Source organism: Oreochromis niloticus, linkage group LG15 (genome assembly GCF_001858045.2).
Source record: "Oreochromis niloticus isolate F11D_XX linkage group LG15, O_niloticus_UMD_NMBU, whole genome shotgun sequence".
In the NCBI taxonomy this organism is placed as follows: domain Eukaryota; kingdom Metazoa; phylum Chordata; class Actinopteri; order Cichliformes; family Cichlidae; genus Oreochromis; species Oreochromis niloticus.
The window spans coordinates 35356783-35380590 of NC_031980.2; the positions used below are offsets into that span (position 1 = coordinate 35356783).

General features: G+C 42.0%; 1 protein-coding gene across 3 annotated transcripts in view; it reads right to left on the reverse strand.

Annotated features, from left to right (window-relative positions):
* The window catches only part of tsc22d2 (TSC22 domain family 2), a 32640-nt gene extending 9139 nt beyond the window's left edge, over positions 1 to 23501 (reverse strand). Inside the window, exons 1-3 of one of the 3 annotated variants that reach the window (XM_005459884.4) lie at positions 21049 to 23501; positions 5297 to 5368; positions 3630 to 3647 (exon numbers count right to left, since the gene is read on the reverse strand). In XM_005459884.4, the coding sequence (XP_005459941.1) occupies positions 3630 to 3647; positions 5297 to 5368; positions 21049 to 22595 (1637 nt within the window). In that variant the 5' untranslated portion in view covers positions 22596 to 23501. The remainder of the gene's footprint in view (positions 1 to 3629; positions 3648 to 5296; positions 5369 to 21048) is intronic. The other 2 variants (XM_005459885.4, XM_003455360.5) reach the window with 2 other exon arrangements.
* Positions 23502 to 23808: the final 307 nt, after the last annotated feature.

A 23808-nucleotide genomic window follows, 5' to 3' on the forward strand; every position in this document is an offset into this window, starting at 1 on the left:
GAAAACGCTGACGTTTAATGTTCTAAACATTGCATTTTAAAAGCAACCAAAAGAAAATCTGGCAAGTTCAATGTGACTACTTAACACCAACTAAATCACTGTGCTTTAATTTTTATCTTTGGTAGTGTTAATTATTTGTTTAATCTCCTCCTCAAAAAACAGGACACAGGCTTTTAATTTGGTGACTTTGCAGACAAAATGTGATACAAAATAAAACAGCCATTTTTAGCATTTTCTGACCAATAACTGCCAATGTCCATCGCCTACTATGAATCATATATCAGTCTGACCTCAAGGTGGTTCAGCTGGTAATTTCATGGTCAGTCGGTGGCTATAGTTATATATCAGGGTATCTCCTAAGTGTGAATGTCTTTAACTGTCCGAGCTCTAGCAGACACGATGTTGGAAAGGCCTGTGTGTGCTCAGCAAACCCTTCCTGGATAAATACAGATCAAATGTCAGCAGCTTCCAAAGATAAAGTAGCCAGAATGAAAATGCCGCCACTAAAACAGTACAATCTTTGTGACAAGTGGTGTGTTATGCAAGCTTTAAGATCTTTCATGGATATGACTGCCATCCATCAAATTCTCCACGAATCTAAAAAAAGGTGTCACATTTGAGATCCGCGCTCTGTGCACGTACAGTCCTGTCCTGGCTCCCACACAGCTGTTGGGTAACCTTTAATTTTTTAAAGGTAACTTTACTTCCTCAACAGATAAGACACTGCAAATATATTGGGATGGCTCTTCTGAGGATAAGCCCCCCCCCAGCTTTTGGCAATTACAATCCGAGGTAAGTCCAAGTAATAACAAAGGTGCAATAAATCGTGACAGTTTATAAAAGTTATATTTCTCAGTTATATTTTGAAGGCAACTGCAGCTAAGTTGATAAAGAAGTTTACCATGACAGTGTTGTCCAGTCAGCACATCAGAAGTGAAACTTCAGCATTCAAGAGTTAAACTTTGCTCCTCTCCCCAATAATGACTGCTCGTTTCTGAGCCATAAACAGTGCTAACAAATCTGATCTGGTTTAAATAACTCCCCACTGGCTGAGCATTGGCTGGGCCTGAGGCCACCAATCAGGTGTTCTCTGACCAAATATAAATCTGTCTATTCTTTATTATCCATAATCATCGAGTTGATCTTTGTGGACAGAGGACTGTAAAAGGGTTGCTGCCTGTGGGTTACGTGGGACTAATCACAGCCTTATAATAAATCCATTCAGCACGGACCAATAGATCGCTTTCCTGCTATGTTTACAAAAGCAGAGTTCAAGTTGTAATCTCGTTAGGTTAAAAAATAAATGTGTGTGCAGAGTTTTTAACAAGGGAAGACTAAAGCAGAGCTGTAGGGGATCAACTATGGACCAGTGAGACTTTGAGTTTGTGAAATGTTGTTTAGAAAAAACTCTGCATCCTGTGGTTATACTTCTTATTAGCACTTAGAAAATTGAAAAAATAAAATTACTGCATGGGAAATCCAAGACTGAATATCTTAGATGACATGTGTTAATAGACCTCTCTGCTGAATCACTTGTTATTAATCTCGGTCTCTCTTCCACAGCATGTCTTTATTCTGTCTTCCTTCTCTCACCCCAACCGGTCGCAGCAGATGGCCCCGCCCCTCCCTGAGCCTGGTTCTGCCGGAGGTTTCTTCCTGTTAAAAGGCAGTTTTTCCTTCCCACTGTCGCCAAAGTGCTTGCTCATAGGGGGTCATATGAGTGTTGGGTTTTTGCTCTGTATGTATTATTGTAGGGTCTGCCTTACAATATAAAGCGCCTTGAGGCGACTTTTGTTGTGATTTGGCGCTATATAAATAAAATTGAATTTAATTGAATGTCAAATGGGGAAAAAAGTTACACATGAATGCACATTTGTAGTACAATTATACAATAAGTACAAATTCACTGCCACTGCTTTTATGGATCCATATTAGAAATTCTGTTCAGTTTACACAACTTTCCAAATTTGAATCTGTATCCTGATGTAAAAAAAAAAAAAGAAAGAAAAAAAAAGAAAAGAAAAAGCTATATGGGTGCCTTTGAGTGTTTTTCGAGTTTCGTGTTTTCAAAATTAAAATAACATTTGCGCATTTTATTTTATTCACAAGCAAAAATTTCTAATGCAGCGTTTTTCCACAGGTTTCCAAAAGGCTATCAGCAACCTCTGGTTTTAAAACTAATTCGGGTTGTAATGCCACAAGCTCCACATTGCTGATAGAGCAGCAGAAGATTTGGCACCGATACGTTTTGATCCCCACAGCGAAGCAGAAACTTGTCTAAAAATGAGAAGATGAGCAGGCACTGTGCCCAACTGAGGTTTTACATTTTTCACAAACCCACTCATTTTGAGGAATGCTTTAAAGGGCCCTCAAACTGTTTGTGTGCAGTTCCCCTCTTCATTTCCAACAAGTCCAACCTTGCAGGAGAGCTGGCTCGGGACAAAGGGAGGTGGAATGAGGCGTCTCCCTCAGGTTTACCTGCGGTTAGTTGAAAAGTTCTGAATAAAGCTGCACTGTTACTCTCAGAGCCCAGAGGCAAAGCGGAGCTGGATGAGGAACAAACAGAAGCACAGAGTCTTTTGCCAGCTGTGACGACGCACTGTTGCTCAACTGCTACTGTTGTTCAGTAAACAAGGACCCTTATTTAGGTCATATGGACGATCTCATGCTTAATGCAGTATGTCACACACAATGTCTGATTGGTTGCCAATCCCTCCGCCACTTACTGTCACTTGGCAACAGAGGTTTAAAGTCACAAGCATTGATAAACTACAGTTGTCTCTCATCTAGTGATGCAATTTTAAAAATCCATCAATCCTTGACTAAAATTGCATATATTATCAAGATGTCACCAAGAACTAAATTTTTAAACAAAAATCATTCAAAGTTCAAGAATTGTAAAATCGACCTCTCAAGTCCTTCATCACATATTTATCACAGGGTAAATATGTTAATATATGGCATTATTAAGTCATCTTTATTTTCTTGCTTATTCCCAAGACTCCTCAGAATTTTCTGCACATCACTTCATGACATAACAAGTCAACCGCATGTTTAAGGACTTAAACGATAAATACACCTCAACTTCAAAGTTTGTTTGCCGGTGTCTGTTGGCAGCTTCCATGAGAGAGCACATGGGAACAGAAACTGTTTATGGTAAATGCAAACCACGGATTCCCAAGTCAAAACAAGCGCCATTCATTTGTCTGCGTTATTGACAGGTACCTATGCAACGAAACAAATAGCTCATTAAAAAACAAATCATTAAACACAGAAAATGAAGCCTGAATTCTAAATAAAGCAAGATTTTCAAATTCTTCATCCCATATTTAGCCCCGAGTGAAACGGATAAGTTAGCATCACATTCACAGGGAGACGATGAAATGAACATAGTATATATCCTAAAATCCAAGGAATTGGAAAAAAGGTTTTTTAAAAACATAGATGTTAATAATCGCTGTGACAATGTTCGTGCAAAGTAAACATACAGATATATACATACAACATGATAATAACAGCATGTGTTGATTGATATTTTTCATTAGCAACTCAAAGCAAATCCGTAGTTATGCAATTTCATAAAATTCAGCTTGGGAGTTTTACTGTAATCTCTGAAAAAGAGCACATACCTGTGCTTCAGCTCTTGTCTTGGTGGTGGAACAATGAGAATAATGAAGAAAAAAAATAAATTAATTAAATGATCGCCAGTAGTACGCATTTTATAAAAGAATCAAATATATGAATGTGGCCACACTCTAGAAATTTATACAAAAATGTCTAATCTAGTAACTTCTAACATATTAAAATAATTAAATGTTACATTTTTTGGTTTGAGCCAACATGAGGACAGCTACCTTTGTGTAGCCGTTTTTGAATTGAAGATATTGTCTCTTCTTTTATTAGACCTGTCAAAGTTATTTTTGATTACTCTGGCAATTTCTCTCATCTTTGTAGTCTATGAAAGGTAACAAGAAAAATCGAGCTCTCCCTGAAGACACATTTGTTGGAGCTGGAACAGTGGATTTAATACTTTTTTTTTTTTTTAATTTAAAAATTAAAAAACAGTTCTCAAATTTACACATAATCCCGTCCTTTATGGTTAATATAAATCAGCTGAAAGCCAAGGCATGTTAGTAACAAGCACAATGCCACAGCTCTGACATGGACTTTTTTTTTTTTTTAAAGGATGAGCTTTTAAAAGTTGAGAATTAAGCTTAAGCTTAAAAACACATTTGTAAAATCACCAACTTCTCATCTGATCATACCGATGACAGGCTTACCAAAACATCGGTCATGTTATTACATTTGGATCTGCAGTACTCAGTACTAAACCTCTTCGGCACTTAGCTGCACACATCGTAGGGACAAGGGAAACCTGAGCCCCAGATCCTTGTGACTGGCAGACCACAGATACGCCGAGTGTCACAGAGATGTGAAACACTGCCAGATCAGCTCTAGTGCTTCTTCCACTGACATGCTTTCTGCGTGCTGTACACTCACACCTGCTGAAATGTCCAGTTTGACCAGCCGTTTAATTCAGTAATGAGTCCCAAAATTATGCTTTTTTATTTCAATAAAATGAGAAAAGTCTGGACTTCTTTAATAATCTGGTAATCATTCGATAGATTTGGTCTTTTCCCCTCACAGATAAAATTTGTGTGACACACAAGGAGCCAATTATTCTTTGGTTTAATTCTGGCTGAAAACTTGCTGTTTAAATAATAGTATATTTAGAAATAGATCCATAGATACATCTATCAGAAAAGCAAATAAGATCTTAACCAGAACAGGTCATCGTTTTCTACACTAAATTTAAAGTACAGCTGTAGTCACTTGTAAACTATATAAATCAGGGGTGGGGAACTCCAGGCCTCAAGGGCCAGTATCCTGCAGGTTTTAGATATCACACTAGGTCAAGACACCTGGATCAAATGATTAGTTGATTACCAGGACTTTGAAGAACGTCAAGACATGTTCAGGAGGTAGTTTAGCCATTTAAATCAGCTGTGTTGGATCAAGGAAGCATCTAAAACCAGCAGGACACCGGCCCTTGAGGCCAGGCGTTCCTCCACCCCTGACATAAATCATCCTCTGATTGTTTCTAGAAATTTATGACAGATGCTCACACTGAAATCAGTAAAATCAATTAATTACTTGAGGACTCCATAAATAGAATACAGGCTGCTGAAGATGGACATTTTCCTTTAGGGTGCACAAGGTGAAAGGGGTACAGGGTCCGGTTAAGCCAGCCAGCCAAGTCAAGGCCACACACAAGTTAAAACACCCGAGCTCATACCTATCGTTGATGGGCTTTGACCCTCGTAATCGGCTAGGCCGGAAAGCCTGGTAGAAAGCAGTGGACGGGTTCCTGTATTTTAATTAGGAAGGGAAAAAAAGAAAGTAAAAGCATGAGTGAAAAAACAGAAATATGCATAGTGAGGAAGTAGAGCAAGATCCTGAACCACAATGAGGTAAAACTGAGGAGAGAAACATTTTTCAGTCATCCAAGTGACTTCTTCAGTCTCAGCTGACTGCAGTTTCTCCACCTTATAAACAGTACGTTTGCATAATGACTGAAGCTAGAACCACTGATTAACAAAGGGCTGTGAGATCAATTTCATGATCATTAATTTGCAAATTGTCATGACCATTGATCAATGACCATGAGTACTATTCACAGAGAATTGGGGAATGGCTGCAATCACATGATTGTAAGGTGGTGACAGATTAGGTCCCCTCCTCAATTCAGAGATGGTCTTTCCCTTTTTGGGTTTGAGTAGTGAGTCAAGGAGGCTAAATATAAGTCTGGTGAAAAACAGGCTAAATGTAGGCTAAATGTAAGTCTGGTGAAAAACAGGCTAAATGTAGGCTAAATGTAAGTCTGCAGGGTACTGAGGTGACAAACAAGAATCATGTCATTTGTATGAACAGCCAACTTAAAGCTTTGACATGTCCACTCCAAACTTTGTGGCTCATTTCCCCAGACATGGATTAAGCATAGTCTTAGACTGAAACTTGTTTCCATTGGAGATCATTGAATGTTTTTGTAGTTGAGGACTAGCTTTAATCCATGTCTGAGAAACTGTCTGACTATAATCAGCACTATTTATAAATTAAAAAAAAAAAAAAAAAAAAAATTAAAATCCCCTGGACAGACGAGACTTCAAATTGGAAGAAAAAAAAATTAATGCAAGGTTCGTGCTGGTTATTATGCCACGTCTGCATCTTCAATAATAAACTTTCTGTGGAGCCTCCTCCTACAGTGTCTGCAGGGTGGTCGACCAAAATCACAAACTACACAGTTTAAATATATACAACACCCTGGAGGACCTAAAAACAAAATCAGGCGTGGCTTAGGAATTCAGTTCCAAAACTAGAAGAGTGGGGTTAACCATCCACTACTGTATACTGTACTGGTGACTGTCGAGCCTGATCTACCACTGACTTTTCATATGCGAACCCTTGATAGATTTATATGTGCCACTCCCAGCCAACAGCAGCTCAGTATACCGAAGTTTTCTGCATCTCTGCTTCGGTATTTAGACACTGTCAGTTTATAGAGCTCCCAAACAACACACTTCATGACAGCAGCTGTCACATCAACTATGACAGAGCCAAAATACCTGGTTTTATTGGGATGGGGAAAATTTTGCATGCAAAATGAGCTCATCGTATGAAAGAAGAGAGCCGCCAGGTATGAAGAGAAGATGAGTGAAGGGGAATCATTCAAAAATCAAGGAAGTAGAGAAAGAGGGGAAAAATAAGGGGGAAAGAAGCAGTTATTAGGAAATATGGAACCACTGTGTCACCACACACCTCTCAGCATTACCCTGAGCAAAAGGTTGGTTTCTCATAGCACACACTATATTACAGTGCACAGGACTATAGAGACTTTGTTTGCCTTTGCAATCACTCTGTGTTTTAGATCTCATTTGAAGGAAATAGACTTTGTTTTCTTTTAAAGTGGGCAGAAGGCTAGCAAGCTACGTTTGAGGTCCTCTCTCTCTCAGTAAAGCAGGTCTACTTTAGACTACTTGGCACTCGCCTTTGTGGGAGAAAGAGCAAGTAAAAGTGAAAGAAAACGTACACCAGTTACAAGGCTCCGCACTGTCAGCAACTGGTGGGAGATGTGTGCGAACATAGGACTTCTGTTCCCCCTAAAAAGGAACAATAGCAAAGAAGCGCAGGTGAGGTAGATATGGTAGTCAGGAGCCTCACCCACAGGTAATCTAGCTCAGAGATGAGACACCAAAGCAAAAAGTTTGTCATAATTTAAGTTTGTGACAGTTTAAAAGGAGCCTTTATCACAAAATAGAGGAAGCACCAAGACTGAACACCACCAATGGCAACATGTGTATATACTGGTATATTAATCCAATCTGTGTCAAACATTTTATTTGTTTCTCCGGGATTTCTCCCTGATGCTGAAAACTAAAATATCAATTATTGTTCTCCTACTTTTTCAAACTCAGTTTAATTTCATATTTCATGTTTACTTAGATGTTGTGAAAGCCGCGTTGCATCCCTGGCTGAAGCCTCACAGTGGAGCAGAGCATATTAGGAGCTTAAGAAACTGAAAAATTGTGCAATTATTGGATGAGAATATAAAGCTGTCCATTTTTAAATTTGCCACAGTGCCTCCAGCAAAGTGTAAAATGTTGTTTTATTGCTTTACATAAAGAATTTGCCATTTTATTTATTAGACATGCACGTTAGAGGTAGGGGTTGGCGGTATAAACGGTATACGGTAGAAACAATACGAATTTGGCCAACAGTAGAGATTTTGACTATACCGCTCAACCATGATGGCGCATGTTGATGGTGTCATCAAGCTGCGCCTGTTTTGGTTGAAAGCATCACAGCAGCTGCAAGTAATATCATCTGCAAATTATGCCGGGCGACAGTACTAGCGAAGAGACGAAGCACTTTTGGAATATGGGAAAAGCCAAAAACTGCGCTTCCTCCACTTCTGTACCATTGATTCATTAATACTGAATTCTCTCGCAGCTGCTAGATTCCCATGTTGTTGCACTATATTAATGACTAACCTCATATTGTGAATGGATTATCTCAGTTGTTCTCCTGACTGAAGTTTTGCTCCGTTTACAGCATCCTGCCATGCGACTGCATTTGTCCGTAACCACCAGAACTTTTATCGATTGGAAAAAAGTTATCGTGAATATATCACGATATATATCGTTACCGCACATGCTTCAAATTATACCACGATATGGATTTTAGGCTATATCGCCCAGCCTAGTTAGAGGCATTGAATCATTACCGAGATTTACATTTGTCGTTTCCTCTTAGTTTTGGTTTGCCGTTGTCGCCATCATGAATGGTTCAGTTTTCTTTCAGTCTGTTGTGCACTTCAATTTTTGCAGGCTGCTGACTGATACAGAGTACGGTGTTGGTTCGGGGCAGAGGTGACATCACAGTTTGTGTGTGCAACAACCAAAAAACAACCAAAGCGGTGACCATAGGCAAGACTACATTTTTGCTTCCCCCCCCACCCACTGTTAACATCACAGCACTGCTGCACAAGAAACAAAGACTGCTTGCAGCTTTATTCTCTTAATCTTAAAGAATCTTCTTGTGCTTAAAGTCACAGTCACACATGCAGAGTGGATACATGTTGAAGCTGTCGCTGAGCTGCATTTGACAAGTAAACTGAAAGTTAATGTGAGGAACTGAAGCTGTTATTAGTCATGTGAGTGACCAAGGTAATAGTGAATCGCTCTGGTGTATCAAAAAGGAGTTTTCTATGAATAAGTCACTTTTGGCTTTACGAAACATAGTTCACAATTTATCTTTTGGCAATTGGCAGAATAATAAAAAAAATTAATGACGTTTTTGTACTTCACCTGCTGCCACTAGCATTGCTGCTGAGCTGCTGAAGGTGAATATTAAAGAGCACTGAAAACAGCTTCTTGCCCATTTGACCTTCAGCTACTGGGGACATCGGTTAGAAAACATGAAGAGACTCTTGCGCAGCCTTAAGGCATTAATTTAGAAGTCACTTATCACAAGTGCACATGACTGCACTTGATCTTAATCTGACTCTCTGTCGATCAGAGTTACAGTTTACTCATTGTTCCTGCATTAGCTGTTGTGAAAAGCCATAGAGTACCTCCAGCTCGAGCCATTGTTTGCATGACTCCTCGAAGAGTATCACAGTCCCTGAGATTTAAGGAGAGGTAATTTCTGATCCATGCTGTCAAAGTACAGGTTGTCCTGGATTTATTTACCTGACTCAAAACAGTGAACGAAAATGACGAACTTAATCAGGTCACAGAAACACCAATTGACTGCTGCCAGGTGGGAAAAATAAAACGTATACTTCACCTTTCCTCTTACATTTTACATAAACCTAGGCAAGCAGTAAAGAAAGAATGATGTATCCATTTTATAATACAATAAAAATGTCATTATTTTAGGTTTTCTCTCACAACTTTTTGGAGCAGGAACACCTTATGTCCCATTGTACTGTCAGGTACACTGAACAATAGCACCATCAACGGTCTACTGCAATAAAGAAAATAGAAAATACTCTACAAAAAGATTACAAAAAAAAAAAAATATGCCTCCTGTTGGCTGTGCAGTCTGACATAAAGTCACCATACTGTCACATCTGAGAGACTGTTCCCTGGTCTCATGATGTATGCTGGACGAGGGATTTAACAGCCGGTGCTTTTGTCAATAAAGGAGGGTCGCTGTCACAGCCATTCATCACATGTGGAAAAAAGGACCTGCCAAATCAAACACGCAAGAACCATTTGGAGCAGTAACCACCATTTATGACTTAGATACTTTGGTAATGATAACATTCTGAGAACAGTATACATTATGTGTTCTGCTAACTTCAATGACATAATCATAATCTCTGGTGTGACAGGAAAACATGAATGGCTCGTAATTTTTTTTTATTAATGTATTTTTTTCTCAAATAACTTTTTAAAAAATACAAATTTATGGGCCAAAACTAGACTCTATAAACCTAACTTGAGATTCCAAACTGGGTTTTGAAATGCTGCTTGTTTTTCTTTGAGCCCACTCTGCAGCGCCATCTTCCCGTTTATGGTCACCAAAAACTAAATTTGTGTGGGTGTGACCTGATGGTGGGCCGAATATACTGGAAACTGGACGGTGGACTGAGCAGTTGGATGAATTTTTCCTCATAACACGGTGAGCGCGAGCGCCTCATCGGCCAACGGGGACGTAACCCTTTGCATGGGGTCAAGCCCGTGGCCGTAGCCGACAAAATCCCAACAGTGACGGCGCAACCCCGCCCACTCTCCTATGGGAGGCTACAGAAGGCAAGAAATAAAAGAGAGGTTTGTTGGGGCATCTGTGGCTCAACTTAGAAAAACCTCAATAAACAACATCACAGCTCAGGCTTTAGCAATGTTAAAACAGGCAGCAACACACCTCAGCCAAGCAAACATGTAAAAGTCAGAGAAAAGCTAGTGAAAATATGTCACGCTGATATGAGCATTCTCGTAAGCACTGGGTGTTAATTTCTGCTCGAGTTACACATAATTGTTACCATGAGCACCGATGAGTCAGTCTAATTCACAATCTGCGGTGGCTTATTCAGTTGGGTGGCAACCGATAGCTTCAGCCTGGAGCTACAAAGCCACCATTTCTGCTCAATTTCACTTTGCTGCGTTCGTGTTCACTGACTTTGCCGGTTTAATAAAGTGTAGAATCGGTTCCTGAAGCGTGACACTGGCCTACTGAACTCTGCCACACTGGCCGTCAGCTCTGTTTCTGTCTCGACTCGTCAGCTGTTCTGTACCAACAGTGGCCTGTCACTCACACGTAGCTCTAAGGTCAAGCAGGAAAGCAGGACGACTCAGGGAGCACTGCTATCTGACAAGAAGCATGAAGGACATGTACTGCAGGGAGGGCACATGTGATAAGCTTTACAAAATGAATTGATTCAAGATGGTAATACACAATCATACACTAAACCCCAACAGTGGAGGCATTGGGGTTTAGTGACTATAAAAGCTGGGTTGGGAGCAGTTGACTCCCTTTATTGTTTCCCTAAATAAATAATAAATAACTCACACGCAGCAACTTCCAATGCAAGTGCAGCTGCTTTGATTTAAGGCCTTTTCTTCAAGACCGTCCCAGCTGTCTGTGCATTCATACCCTCGTGCAGATGAAGCAGTAGCAGATTCCTGTGACAAATCACAGCCAACTCCTTTAAAATACCACACACTGGGTGTGTCTCATGGGCATTTCACTTACTGCCCTGAGATAAACTCAACCTGATATAGATCTTTATCTGCTACAGGGAGTGTACAATGCAAAGGTTCATTTTACTTCTTTGCAATGGTGTCAAATATAGTGCAAAGTTATCATGTTTGTTAGTGAAAAGTCAGTTACATTAAAATGCACTTTTGCAATTCACAATGCCTGGCAAGCTGGATGAAAAAAAAACGACTTAATTGTTGCAGACTGCACTGCAACACAGAGAGCTTTCAGATCACCCCTGCCACTGTGCCAATGCTCATTATAAGCTACTTTTTCAGACTGCAGAGAGCAGGATCTATCAAACAACTACCCTTCAGTGCTTCTCGCGGTCTCTCGCAGTGACTAGTTCAGCGATAAAATCCCAACGCACTACCCTTCCTGGCCTTAACTGCTGCCTTGCTTCATGTGGTACACTCTACTGACAAGACGGGAAGTGGTAGCTGAATATTTTCCATTGTTTGGTACTGAGTTTTTCTGGCTGACCTCGCTCTGAGGCTAGAGCAAGGGGGGTGGCAAAGTGATGAATTGGATGAGTGGTGCACAGAAAACTGCTTTTTTAAAGGATGATTAGCCCTTAAGTGCAGAAACTATAAATATGGATTCTTAAAGTGCAGCACTGTGTCAGCTGTGTTCATGTTTCGCAGCTCTGCAGCAGCTGATAAGAATGTGGGTGAAATATTTTAACATGTTAAACATAGAGGCTGACTCAGACGTAAAGTAGAAAGGCACAACGGTGTGAAAGTTCAGAAGGAACCAGTCATCCCATCTCACCACGGTGATGTCCAAGAGGTCAACTTGTCTCACAATGATTAATGTTTTTCAAAAAAAAGAAAGAAAAAAAAGACTAAAAGTATTAGTGCTAGCAATTAAAGAGTATAAAAAGCGAAAAAAAAAAACCAATATGGGCGTAATTAGTGCTTCTACAAATTTCTGCATTTTTTTCCCCCCTGAAGAAATCAAGTCTGATTCATAAGATGATGATGCAACAGGTTCAACAAAGCGTTATGAAAAGAATAAATATTTCATTGAGTTACACCCGCAGATATTTGAAGATAATTAGAGGAAGTTATTTGTTAGAAGCCGGGATATAAATCATATAAATCTGCACAGTCTCACTAAGTGAAGACACCGAGTTTAGGCACTTATGACAAATCCATCCTGATGTAGTGATAAGCCAAGGTGCCATCTGTTCAGATGTTGGTTTGAATGAGCGACAGTATGGTTATCAGACTACCCAGCCACAATGACTCACGTCCGTTTCCTATCAGAAGTCTGCTCATTGTAAGACATCAGAGAAGTTGTTTCGGTGTTGGGGGCAAACTTAAACTGCAGCATAATGCAGACAAGAGGAGACACTCGAGACAAACTCAACTTGAGAAAAGGAAAAGGAGGAAGACGGCAGAGGAAGCGGGCCACTGAATATGAAAGTGCACAACAAAGTATGAAAGGAAACGGAAGTTCTTACAGAATTTGCACGTTTCTCAGCTGATGACAGAAATGGATATAAGATTCATCTTGCAAAAGAAATATGATCTCGGCTGACCTTTCAAGCAGGTTGTGCTCGTCTTCCTTACTTGTAGAAAACTTGTGACTAAATTATTCAAAACTGAGTGCAGGGCTGCACCCACATAACCTGATTAAACCGCGTTTTTGAGGGGGGGGGGGGGGGGGGGGGGGGGGGGGAAATGCAAAAAAAAAAATAAAGGAAGCCACTGTAACGTCTTTTATTTTCTATGCCAAAACTGTCCAGGTCAAATGAGGTGCAGATTTTAAACTGATTTGTCTAACTGCATAGCTACACACTCAAGATACCTCAGTGGGAAGAAGATAGACTTAAGGAGAGGGGAAAAAAATTGGCAGTGATTGGTTATTGAAGAGGACAATCACGGAGGCAGCCAAACATGAGCACCGTCCTGAAGTCTGAACTTCACTCTTTCAGTCAGTCCCACGCTGCCATACTGCAACACACACAGAGAAGGAGGACCAGAAAACAGTGAAGAGTCACACTAAACCCACCCAGACTAAACCCACTGAAAGCAGGCGAGAGCTCTGAGAGGATGGATGACTCAAATGCAGCTGCCTGCCATGCTTTCCACACATCCTCATTACTCACTATGTAGACATCTTGGGCTCTGCGGGGCCCGAGGCACTAAAACCTCGTTGTTCAACCATTGCTTCTCTCTCTGAGAAGACTGAATGGCTCGACACACAGCTCTGCATTTTCTAAAGCAACTGGTTGTTGCTGAGCAGAAGACTTTTATATCCCACAGACTTGCAGCCGACTTGCTTCTATTCGTGAACAGCTCTGATCTGCGGTCAGCCTTGAAAGCCTTGAACCACAAAAAGACATTATCCCAGAACTGCTGAATCACCTCTCCACTGCATTAACCCCAAATTATTTGAATGTTCTCGTTCTTCCTGCCCTTCCCCATTACAAGCTCCTTCTCCTTCTGCCCTCTTTTGATTTATCATTTCTCATTTTAAGCATTTTTTTTTTTAAGAAGTAATCAAAAGGAGGATAAAGTGAAACTTGGTTGTGTGACCAGTTCTGCCCAGTTGCCTTAAAATCGTGGCATCTGACACTTGCAAAGAAACAGTCCACGAATAAACTTTGACAAGCTTTTCTCTCTTTCACTTCCTGTATTTTGTATCAGAATATCTTACTTTATCTCCATCTGTTGGGTTACGGTAAAGTCGGAAATAAGTAAGGTGACTTCTGAGGAAGAAGACTCTGAAGCGCCACAGTCATCAAAAAGGGTACCGTTTTAAACATGCAAAAGTGCCCTAATGGTCACCGAGTTGCATGCGATTTTGGTCTGAACCGGTCAGTGAAAGTTTCCATTGAGTGAAAAAATGACTTTCTTGGCCCTTAGCCTAAATTCACTTCCTAAAACTGAAAGCACTAGCAGTCGCAAAGAGAAAAAAAAAAACAAAACTACATTTAGACTTTAAATAAAGAAACCTCAAGAAAACAAACCATGATACAGTTTCCTGGTAATCACAGAGACCGGTGGTAAGCATTTTATCATCTGCTACATAACAATTGTACACGTGAAAAGCTTTTCACTGACGGGGTTTGATCAGCACATCAAATGCTGTTGCACTAATAAGTTGACAGGTGAAAAGTCCACATGATATCCACCTGCATCGATGTGCAAATAGCACGTGTAATAACAGGTAAATTCACAGCCAGCAACAGGTCAGCCAACCAACCAACGCATTACTAAGCAGACATGCAACGATCCAGCATATTCCAATCCAATCCAATACCTTGGGTGTGGGCATCTACAGATACCAATCCGATACCAGTTTTAAATTAATAAGCTGTAATCCTAACTGTGAGGATTGTGTGAATTAAATGAAAATTGTTTTAAAATGAACAGAAGCAATTAATCTAATTTATTTACTTTTCCTTCTCATAGGCTTTTTGCATGGGAGCTGCCAAACAGCTGGAGTAAAATGTCATTTAATCAAATCGGGGAGAATTTGTTATGTTACTAAAAACTTCCCAACAAGTGTTAAACCAAATATAATATATAAACCAAATATAATCATATAATTCTTCTGACCAAATACACCAAGGTTAAACAAGCATCGAGAGAAAGCATCGCTGTGGTCAAGTCTTTATGATCATGTCGATTCGCTTTCAGTGTTTGTAGCTAAGAAAAACACTTAAGCGAAAACACGAACAGAAGGTGTGAGTGTTGCAGGTGTGAAATATCTCCAACCTGCAGCCACATCGCTAAGCTTAGTTTTGCTGCTAGCAGCTCAGCTATCGCACGGTCAACACACACAACACTACAGAACTGAATGGATCAAACCATGGATCAGTTCATTGTTGCCAACATTCAATCCAGCTTTTTTGGGTGAGTATCAGGCTGCACCAGTGTACGTCTTCCACATGTAGTTTTTCCTTCACTTGTGGGTTTGCTCCTTCTTCTTACAGCATGATAAGGCTAGACTTTAACACGTGTAGCCATATGCTGCCCCTCACTGCCTCTGTACATCCACTGTCAACAGTTCCCAAATAAAAAAAAAAAAACAAAAAACAAATAACACTGCGTTTTCAGAATTTAGGTATCGAATGGTACAGCAGAAGTATTGCTTCCGGTGACATCGGTAACATGGACTGGAACATTACACATCAGTCACATGTAGGAAGTACAAACTGGTAACGTGGACCTGTCAACAGCTAGTCCCTACGCTGGGAGGCCATTCTTTGAAAAGAGCTGAAGCATAACTGTCATCCTGTAACCACTCAGTCGAACCTGTTTTATACTCAGATTTGAAAAAACACCATCAGTTTACAGACATTGTCCTCATTGCTGGAACGTACTCTGGCTGATTTAATTGCTTTGCTTCCAGCACAAACTGAGTTAGCTACAGTGGCCCGCCAGGCTCTTGGTTGTTTACTTGCTTTGGCAAACCCGTCCTAATTGGAAGTGATCCCCTGACCACATCTTGCTGAGATAACAGGGTGGGTCCTGCTATGCGAACTTTTTCAGCCACTTTACCTCACACCGCTGACCTCTGTGAGTCTTTATAAAAAACCAAAACTATGAAAAAAATCTTAAAATCAATTTACTGTGCCATCAAATAAAGAGGGCCATTTTTGGCAAAACTAGTGAAACCAGTAATCAGCACTGTAAGGGTAGTTTGAGGAGGCACGATTAAAAGCCAGATTTGGTCGGTTATTAAGCATGTAAAAAATGCTGGTGATTGCTCAACCCCTAAACTTCCACCACAAATTTAAAGCAGAGGGAAGCCCAAGTATGACCTGAGGCTTCTGATGAAAGAACAGCACTGTTATTTAATTAAACCAGAAAAGGCAGTTATGGCAAACAAAAAAAAAACTGCATCAGCAGTTTAGAAACAGACAGTGTGTTACCAGCTCGGTTTCAGGAGACAGAGCTGGCATGTTAGACGGAGACAGACAGGAGGGCAGGCTGAGCGGTCTCGCCCAAAAACAGAGCTGTTGCAGACCCGCTCACTCAGTCTCCAGCCCGGGGCATCCCACAATCACAGCCATTCAGCAGTCCTGGAATATGTCCCCTGGAAGTTCAGGCAGGTCAGCTATCTGTGGAAAATAGCTGCTGCCTTGTCTCCAAGCACTATAGAAACCAAACCAACCCACACACACACACACACCATCCCAAACCTGCCTGTCCATCCCACACTGTTCTCAATCTTTTCCAACTGGAAGAAGTCAAAGGGGTAAGGCACTACAACACATGCACATTCAGACTGCCAAAATTGAAAGTAGACATGCTTTCTTAAGGAAAAATAATGGTCAAAAGTTACAAATATATGATAGGCATGGAAGAGAGAAGCTGTGGAAAAGGTGGCTTAACTATTCTTCTTTAGATGAGATCCAAAACAACTCATTTGTAACAAAATAGTCAGCTGAGAACCATTGCAGGCTAAGCGTTGAGCTACTCGCTAAGCTCTTACTCAGCTTTAAGTCAATCCACTGTTAACACATTCTTGTTGGCAGCTGCTTTAAAGAATGCCATCTGCATTAAATGTTGCCCTCCTTCTAGTAAAATGACTCTCCACTAACTGAGTATCACTTTTCCCCTAAAATGCTGGAGGAGTGCAACTCCTCTGGAGGTAGACCAATCACAGTTTCCACTAAAACTGAACTCACTGTGCGTCTGACCTTTCACAAAGCTTTGTGTGACATTTAATGTGAATGAGGAGAAATTCACAGTGTAATATTTGAGTTTCCGCAACTTTATGGTGATGACATTAGTGGACTGTCGGGGAAGTTGAGAAAGTCTGGCAGCTGTCTTGCCTTCTTTTGGTTGGCACATGTAGATCAGCTTGCTTTGCAGATAAGAGCGGCAGTCTTTTAATCTGGCGGAAACCTAAAGTTTATAAACCAAAGAGTGTGATTATATGGTAGCTGTTTCAAACACGCAGAATGACCGGAAAATTCCCTTCACTTGGGTTACTGCAGTTCATATTCTTCGCATACAACTCAGTGTGCAGCTCTCAAGTATGAAGGTGCTTATATGCACAAAGGTGAGGAAAGGTAAACACGAGCCATTTCCACATGTAAACCTCTGACAGCGTCATGACAATCAGTTTAAGGCACTGCCCTCTCTGTCATGTACCACATGATGGCAGATTCTGCAGATTGGACGGGTTCTCACTACAGAAACGTTCTTTCATGTTGTTGGTGAGGGTAGGTGTCTGAACAGAACGTGTCAGACACATGACACCTCTCTTCCCTTTTTTTTTCTTTTTTTTTTATATATATAAACATGGACTGTGGGTCTGTTGAGGTAAAGACTGATTCGGACGTGCGCTTTCTCGCCACCAATCTGCTTCTGTAAATGTCTCAAAGCCATATAATCTACATGATCACCACCCATACAAGATAATCACTTGCAACAATATACAGAAGCTGTAATTAATCTTTCATTTTCACCAATTTGGAAGCTTCATCTCAGCCAAACCTACATTTTAGCACAGAAAGTGAGTCAAAACAGTCTTTCAAAAATACAAACAGGACCTGCCTGAACTGTCTCAAGAAAAATGGCAATCAACGTTATCGGACAGGGAAAGGTGGACGCTGTGCGGGAGCAGCTGAGAAAAGTCAAATGTAAGGAAAAAGACTCTAGTAAGAAGTGGCGGGCATGGGGAAAAGTGCCGGGATATAAATAAACCAGGAGTAGTAGTTATTAGTAATAACACGTGAGAACAGAAGGCATTTTTAAAGCATAATCACACAACCTACAGGTACTCCGAATGAGCAAAACCCCCTCAGCATAATCAATCTGATTTATATTCAGTTCCTGAAAATGAAACAACAAAATGGCAAACAGTCTCAGAATTAGCTGCAGACTGCTTTTTATCCCGTTGCATAATTAAGCCTCCACTACTGGGCCGCTTGAAACAATGTCATCAATTACACATTATTAATTAACATTCCTAACTGAGGCGTTACAACAGGGGGTGGTCTCTCCTGGGAGAGTCGAGAGCCAACTGCTCCAACTGATGGAAATCGATTTGTCCCGGGGCAGCTTCATCACTTTATTTGGCGAAGAGCGCCGAGCATAGACACTAACCATTCCAAGCTGGAGGAAAATCATTGTCATCTCACAACTCCACCCCCACAATGCTTTGTTCCACTTTTTGTGATGCACTCTAATTCAAAACAGAACAATGAAACTTGGAACAGATTCCTCAGCGAGACAGCGGTCGTTCACCCAACGGGAAGAGAACAAGCTGGGGTGTGTTTCATTAAAAACTTTTCTTTTTTTACAATCCATTTCTATCTGAGACTTGCAAGAGTTATGGGTTACATGACATTTTAAGAGATGTGCATAAAAATGATGCCACCGGCAGCCCGACTCGTTTTTCCCGACAACCTCTCCTCACAAAAGGTTTTGAGATCTGTGAAAACTGAACACGTGAAACAGATAAAATTTGATATTTGTTTCATAAATCGCAACAAGCACTTGCAGCCACAAGCAGCAACAAAGGAGGAAAAGTCAAAAACTGAAGTACTGACATATGAACTTTAACCAAAAGGTCAACATCTACTCTGTATGCTTGTAACAGGGCACAGCATCTCTTACAGTTTCAGGTCAGACCTCGGGGGAGGAAAAAAAGCTTTTAAACAACATTTCTAAGGATCAGAAAGCATCAGCCTATGTAGCCGAATGAACTCAACTAGTTTGTCATCAATTCAATATGCCCCATGTCAATTGCAGGACTGAGAATCTTTGAACTGGTATTTTAACCAAACTTATTGAGCCTGGGTTTAGAGGGGCGGCATTTGATGTTAGATCAATGTAGCACTATCCACAGAGCTGTAATGCTAATTGTGATGGTGGGGCTTTGCACACATATGCACACAGACAGTGGCTGAAACAGGAGACACACCTGTGGGCTCTGTTGCACATTAAAAAAAAACTGCCTATATCAGCAGTAAAGCATCAGCTACTTTTGTAAAAGTAATAATGTTACATCCAGGTGCTTAGTCTCAGCAAGCCTTTGGACACGCAATACAGCTTATTCTTCAAAAACATCCAAATCATCCACCCATTTTCTTAACTGAATATCCGATACAGTAGTGTGCAGACGGCTGGAGTCTAGCCCAGCTGTCATAGGGGGAAGAGTAAATCCTTGACAGGTTGCTGGAGCATCACTGGGACACCTACAGCCAATTCAGAATCAATAAATAGAATAGCATGTCTTTGAAATTTAGTAGGAAGCTAGAAAAGCTGGAAAAATGCCACACAAACACACCGAGAACATGCAAACGCCACACATTCCTTGTTGTGTACGGGCTGCTTGGGACAGTTGATGGCTGTGATTGTGGCTATGTCACCACACAGTACTGCTACAATGCCACAGAGAAGAGAGAGTGTACACAAAAGTCATATATCAGAATATCATGAGTCAAGATTAAATGAGTCAACACCGAATGAGGTTGATGTTTCAACATTGACAACTCAGAACAGGCCTTGAAGTAGACAGAGCAGAAGGTAGCTATCGTTCAGCTGATGTGGTCAGCTGTGTCACTGCTGACACACAAACAGACAGCTTACGTGCCTACCATCACTTCTACAGGTGTGTGTGATGTAGGTGTGTGTCTCCCGTCTGTCCTCCCCACCTCTTCTTGACACGTTCTGTCCTGTTGCCACAATCTACACAATCACTGATGTCACTATCACTCACTCTGCCCCACGCACGTGCACGCGAGTGCCAAGAAATCGATACTGTATGATCACGCACACGCACGCTGCCATCCGCTCATTATTAAGCCTTGCTTAATGCTGCTAAGACAAAAAGTTTCCAGCAAATATGATTTGCTTCATCAGTATCTGGACTAAAGGCAATAAAAATCAGGACTCATCTCCTCAAACACACACACACACACCCTTCTGCTCTAACTATGTCATGCACAATAAGCACACTAATAAACACAGACCAACACAAATACAGGACAGAGTATGCACGTGTGTGTGTGTGGACACCATCTAGGTTATTCTTGGCTCAGACATCACCTCTCCAGCAGCACTGTTCGCTTCGAAAAGAGCAGCAACATTTCAGTTCAAGGTCTGCAAAGGCCATTCGACAGATCCTAAATTAGACTGCGTGTACATTAGACGCCCACTGTGTAGGCAAGTGAGGCGTCTGCATTTACAAGGTTGGGAATACTGGGAAAACTGCCCATGGTGAGTATGCTAACCATCTCTAGACAGAAAGGAGAATTTAAAAAAAAAAAAAAAAGAAAAAAAAAAGCCACATTTGGGGAGGTGGCTGCAAAACAGCTACTGTCTGTGTTGCAACTTATTCAAGAGCTCGTTATCGTCCCCTCAAAAGCACAGATGCACTCTGTGGCTGAATGGGGGTTTGAGAGATGCTGAAGTGACAAGTAACTATCCAGTGTGGACTGGATCCAGCGTGAGTGCTCCATTATTGTCAAAGACAGAAACTAGCTCCCATCTACGCCTGTTTTTATTTGCCATCTACTCCTCAAATCCAAACTTAGTCAAAAACATTACTCAGAAAAAAAAATAAAAATACTGCTTTGTGTGAGTACTACCGAACACTTAGTCACAGCATGCTTTATTTGGGCAATGATGAAGAAAGAGGTGTTCTCCACAGTGTTGAGTATGACCACACTGCTGCAGAATGAAACAATGCTTAGTATGAGGGCACACTTCCAGATACAAAGTTGCTAGCTGTAAAAATCTAGCACTAATAGACTTCAAGTAAAAATAAATAAATAAATAAAAATTTATTGTAGGCATTTGTTTACTCTCTTACCTGTCCCCGTCCATATCCATGGTAATATGGATGCCAAACAGGTTGTTGACAGCAGGAGAGGCCAGGTTAGGGCCCTCGCTGAGAGGCTTCACACCATCTTTCTCTGGCACCACACCGGCACTGTGCTGAGGTAGGGCATCAGTATTCGGTCCGTTATCATCTGGCTGGTTACTGAAGACAGGGGGAAGGCCTACTGTGGCTCCTCCGTGAGCTCCCTGGAGCTGGACAAGTCCTCCTGGGTGTCCGGGACTTGGCACACCCGGAGAAGTGTTGGCTATACTGGGCACTGTGGAAGGCACATTATGGCCACCGCTGTGAGAGGTAGTGGTGGTGGAAGGTGCAGGAGCAATGCCTAACCCTCCTGAAGGCTGAGTCTGACCGGCGGCCTGACAGGGGGCTACCATAGATGGTGCGCCACCAGCTTGCAGCGGCAGGCCCTGTGCTGAAGCTGCTTCTCCACCCGGCACCACTGATCCAGGACCAGTAGGGGTCATTACAGGCGGGGACACTTGTCTAGTTGGAGGCCCTACAGCGATGGAAGTCACAGGAAGGTTCTGAGCGCTCGAGCCAAAATGGGGCTGATGAGTTGAGTAAGGAAACTGCTGGGCCTGTGGGGCAGCAGGCATGGGAGTATTCTGCTGCATTGTAGATTGGTGCACACCATTGAAGCTGTTAGAGGGGAAGGTCTGGGCAGCTACAGGCGACATATTAACCTGAGCCTGGTGTGGTTGCTGTGATGATGAAGTTGTGTACCCCGTGGGTTGGAAGGCACTTGCTCCGCTTCCTATCTGAGAAGCCAAGCTGTAGCCTTGCTGCCAAGACTCTGAAGGGTGTGGGTGGGCGGGGTTCCCAACAGAGGCAGAGTAGCCGCTCTCCGTGGTGGTGTCCAAAGTCTGAGAACTGCTAATGAAGACAGAATTACCAGTGGCCCCTAATCCACTGTCCCGGTCTAAACTGTGGTCATGAGTCATAGTGGACTTTATACTGTCACTCCGATTAATAGTTGAATCTGAATCTCTCTCATAGTACTCAGTGCATGTCCACCTGCCCCGTCTGAAGGGCTCTCCAGTACCATGGTCAAGTTTGATGACTCTGAAACGGGAAGTAAAGTTGGTGCTCACGGGAGCTGTCTGAGCAGCACTGCTAGATACAGTGGAACCAGGGACCGCACTGGTGGCTGAGCCTGAAACAAAGGGCTGAGCTGTAGCTTGCATGCCCACACTTCCTCCAACACTAAGTGGGGTAGCACGCCCAGAGACTATACTGATATTATGAGAGAGCCCCCCATTGACAGGACCCGTGTTAGGCAGATGGCCCTCCTGAGACTCCCCGGCATTGCTTAAGGTTTCCTCGGATGAACTCCTGTCACACACCCCCAGTTCGCCCCGAGAGCCGTCAAATATTTCCGACGACACGTCCTCCGTCCGGGATTCGTCCGGATCGTCCAAGCTCTCGGCGTCGTCAGGGATGGTGCTCGCCGCCACCTGAGCCTGCGTTACACTCGTGATCTGGAAACAACTTTTCTTCTTCGCCTGCATTTTCGACATGTTGACTAACTGCGTCAAGTTCTGTCAGCTTCCAGATGAAACCAAGTGCTGCGCTTACTGCTCTTGCTAAGTGTTCACAGATAAAGGATTTGACACAGACACGTACCGTCACAGTACATTTCCATACCGTTCCTCTTTCTTCTCCCTCCTGTCCGAGCAAAAAAATGTGTTACAACCGAGGCCAGACCCCGACAGGAGTCCCGCAACGTTTCCGCGGTGTCCGGTCGCAGCAGACGGGCCGAAGCTCTTCTCCTTCTCCCGGCCTCTCTCTCCCTCTCACACACTCTCTCATACACATACACACACGGTCGGCCTTCCTTGTGTCCCGGCAGCGGAGTTGTAAACGGGCCCTTGTCAAAGTTCTTGCTGAGCAGCTGCCACCGGTACTTTAGTCTGAGGCGGGCCCGGTCTCTCAGACCACTCTCCTCTCTCAGCTATATATGTACTTCTCAGCAGTTAGCCAAGTTATCTGATGTTAGCGACTTTTCCCTACCTCGGCACCAGCATGTGCGACATCATGATGTAAACAACTCGTCGGCTTGTCAAAAAATAATATATAATCCAGCAGCGTGGGGAGAAAACGTCTCAAAGTCGGCGAAGTTTGCCTCTCGCCGTGGGGACAGCTCACTTTTGGCAGCAGCTACTAGCAACTAGCTGACAGATAACCACTTTACTACGGCGGCTGTGAGCTAACGGGCAGCTAACTCCTGCCCACCGCTCTCCTTACGCGACAAGATGGCAAGCCGAAGTGCATCCTGGGTATGGAGGTCAAACTACTTTTCGGATATCTTAAACATAAATTTCACAAATTAAAGGCATTTTTTTTTAAATATATCAAATGTTTCAATTTAAGGCTGCCAAAAATTAAAAATTGTTAAATGTATTTAAACTCCGTTCATTGCCGTCGTCAGTTCCGGTTGACGTCACACACGCAGTGGAAGCGGAATGATTCCGCCAGTATTTCGTTACGAGATTGAATTGTTTTGAGGTTTCTTTAGTGTTTTCAAACTGATTTTAAATCCACTTTTTGTGTATTGACATGTATTACAGCTTTTCATATTTAACAGCGCCCTTCTAAACCATCTTAGTTAAAAAAAAAAAAAAAAAAAAGCAACAGTTCATTTTAGCTGTATGGCTAAAGACATGCTATTCTGACCTCTTTTACAAGAATCGGTTTCTATACGGGATTAACGCGTGACACGTGCTTTTGATT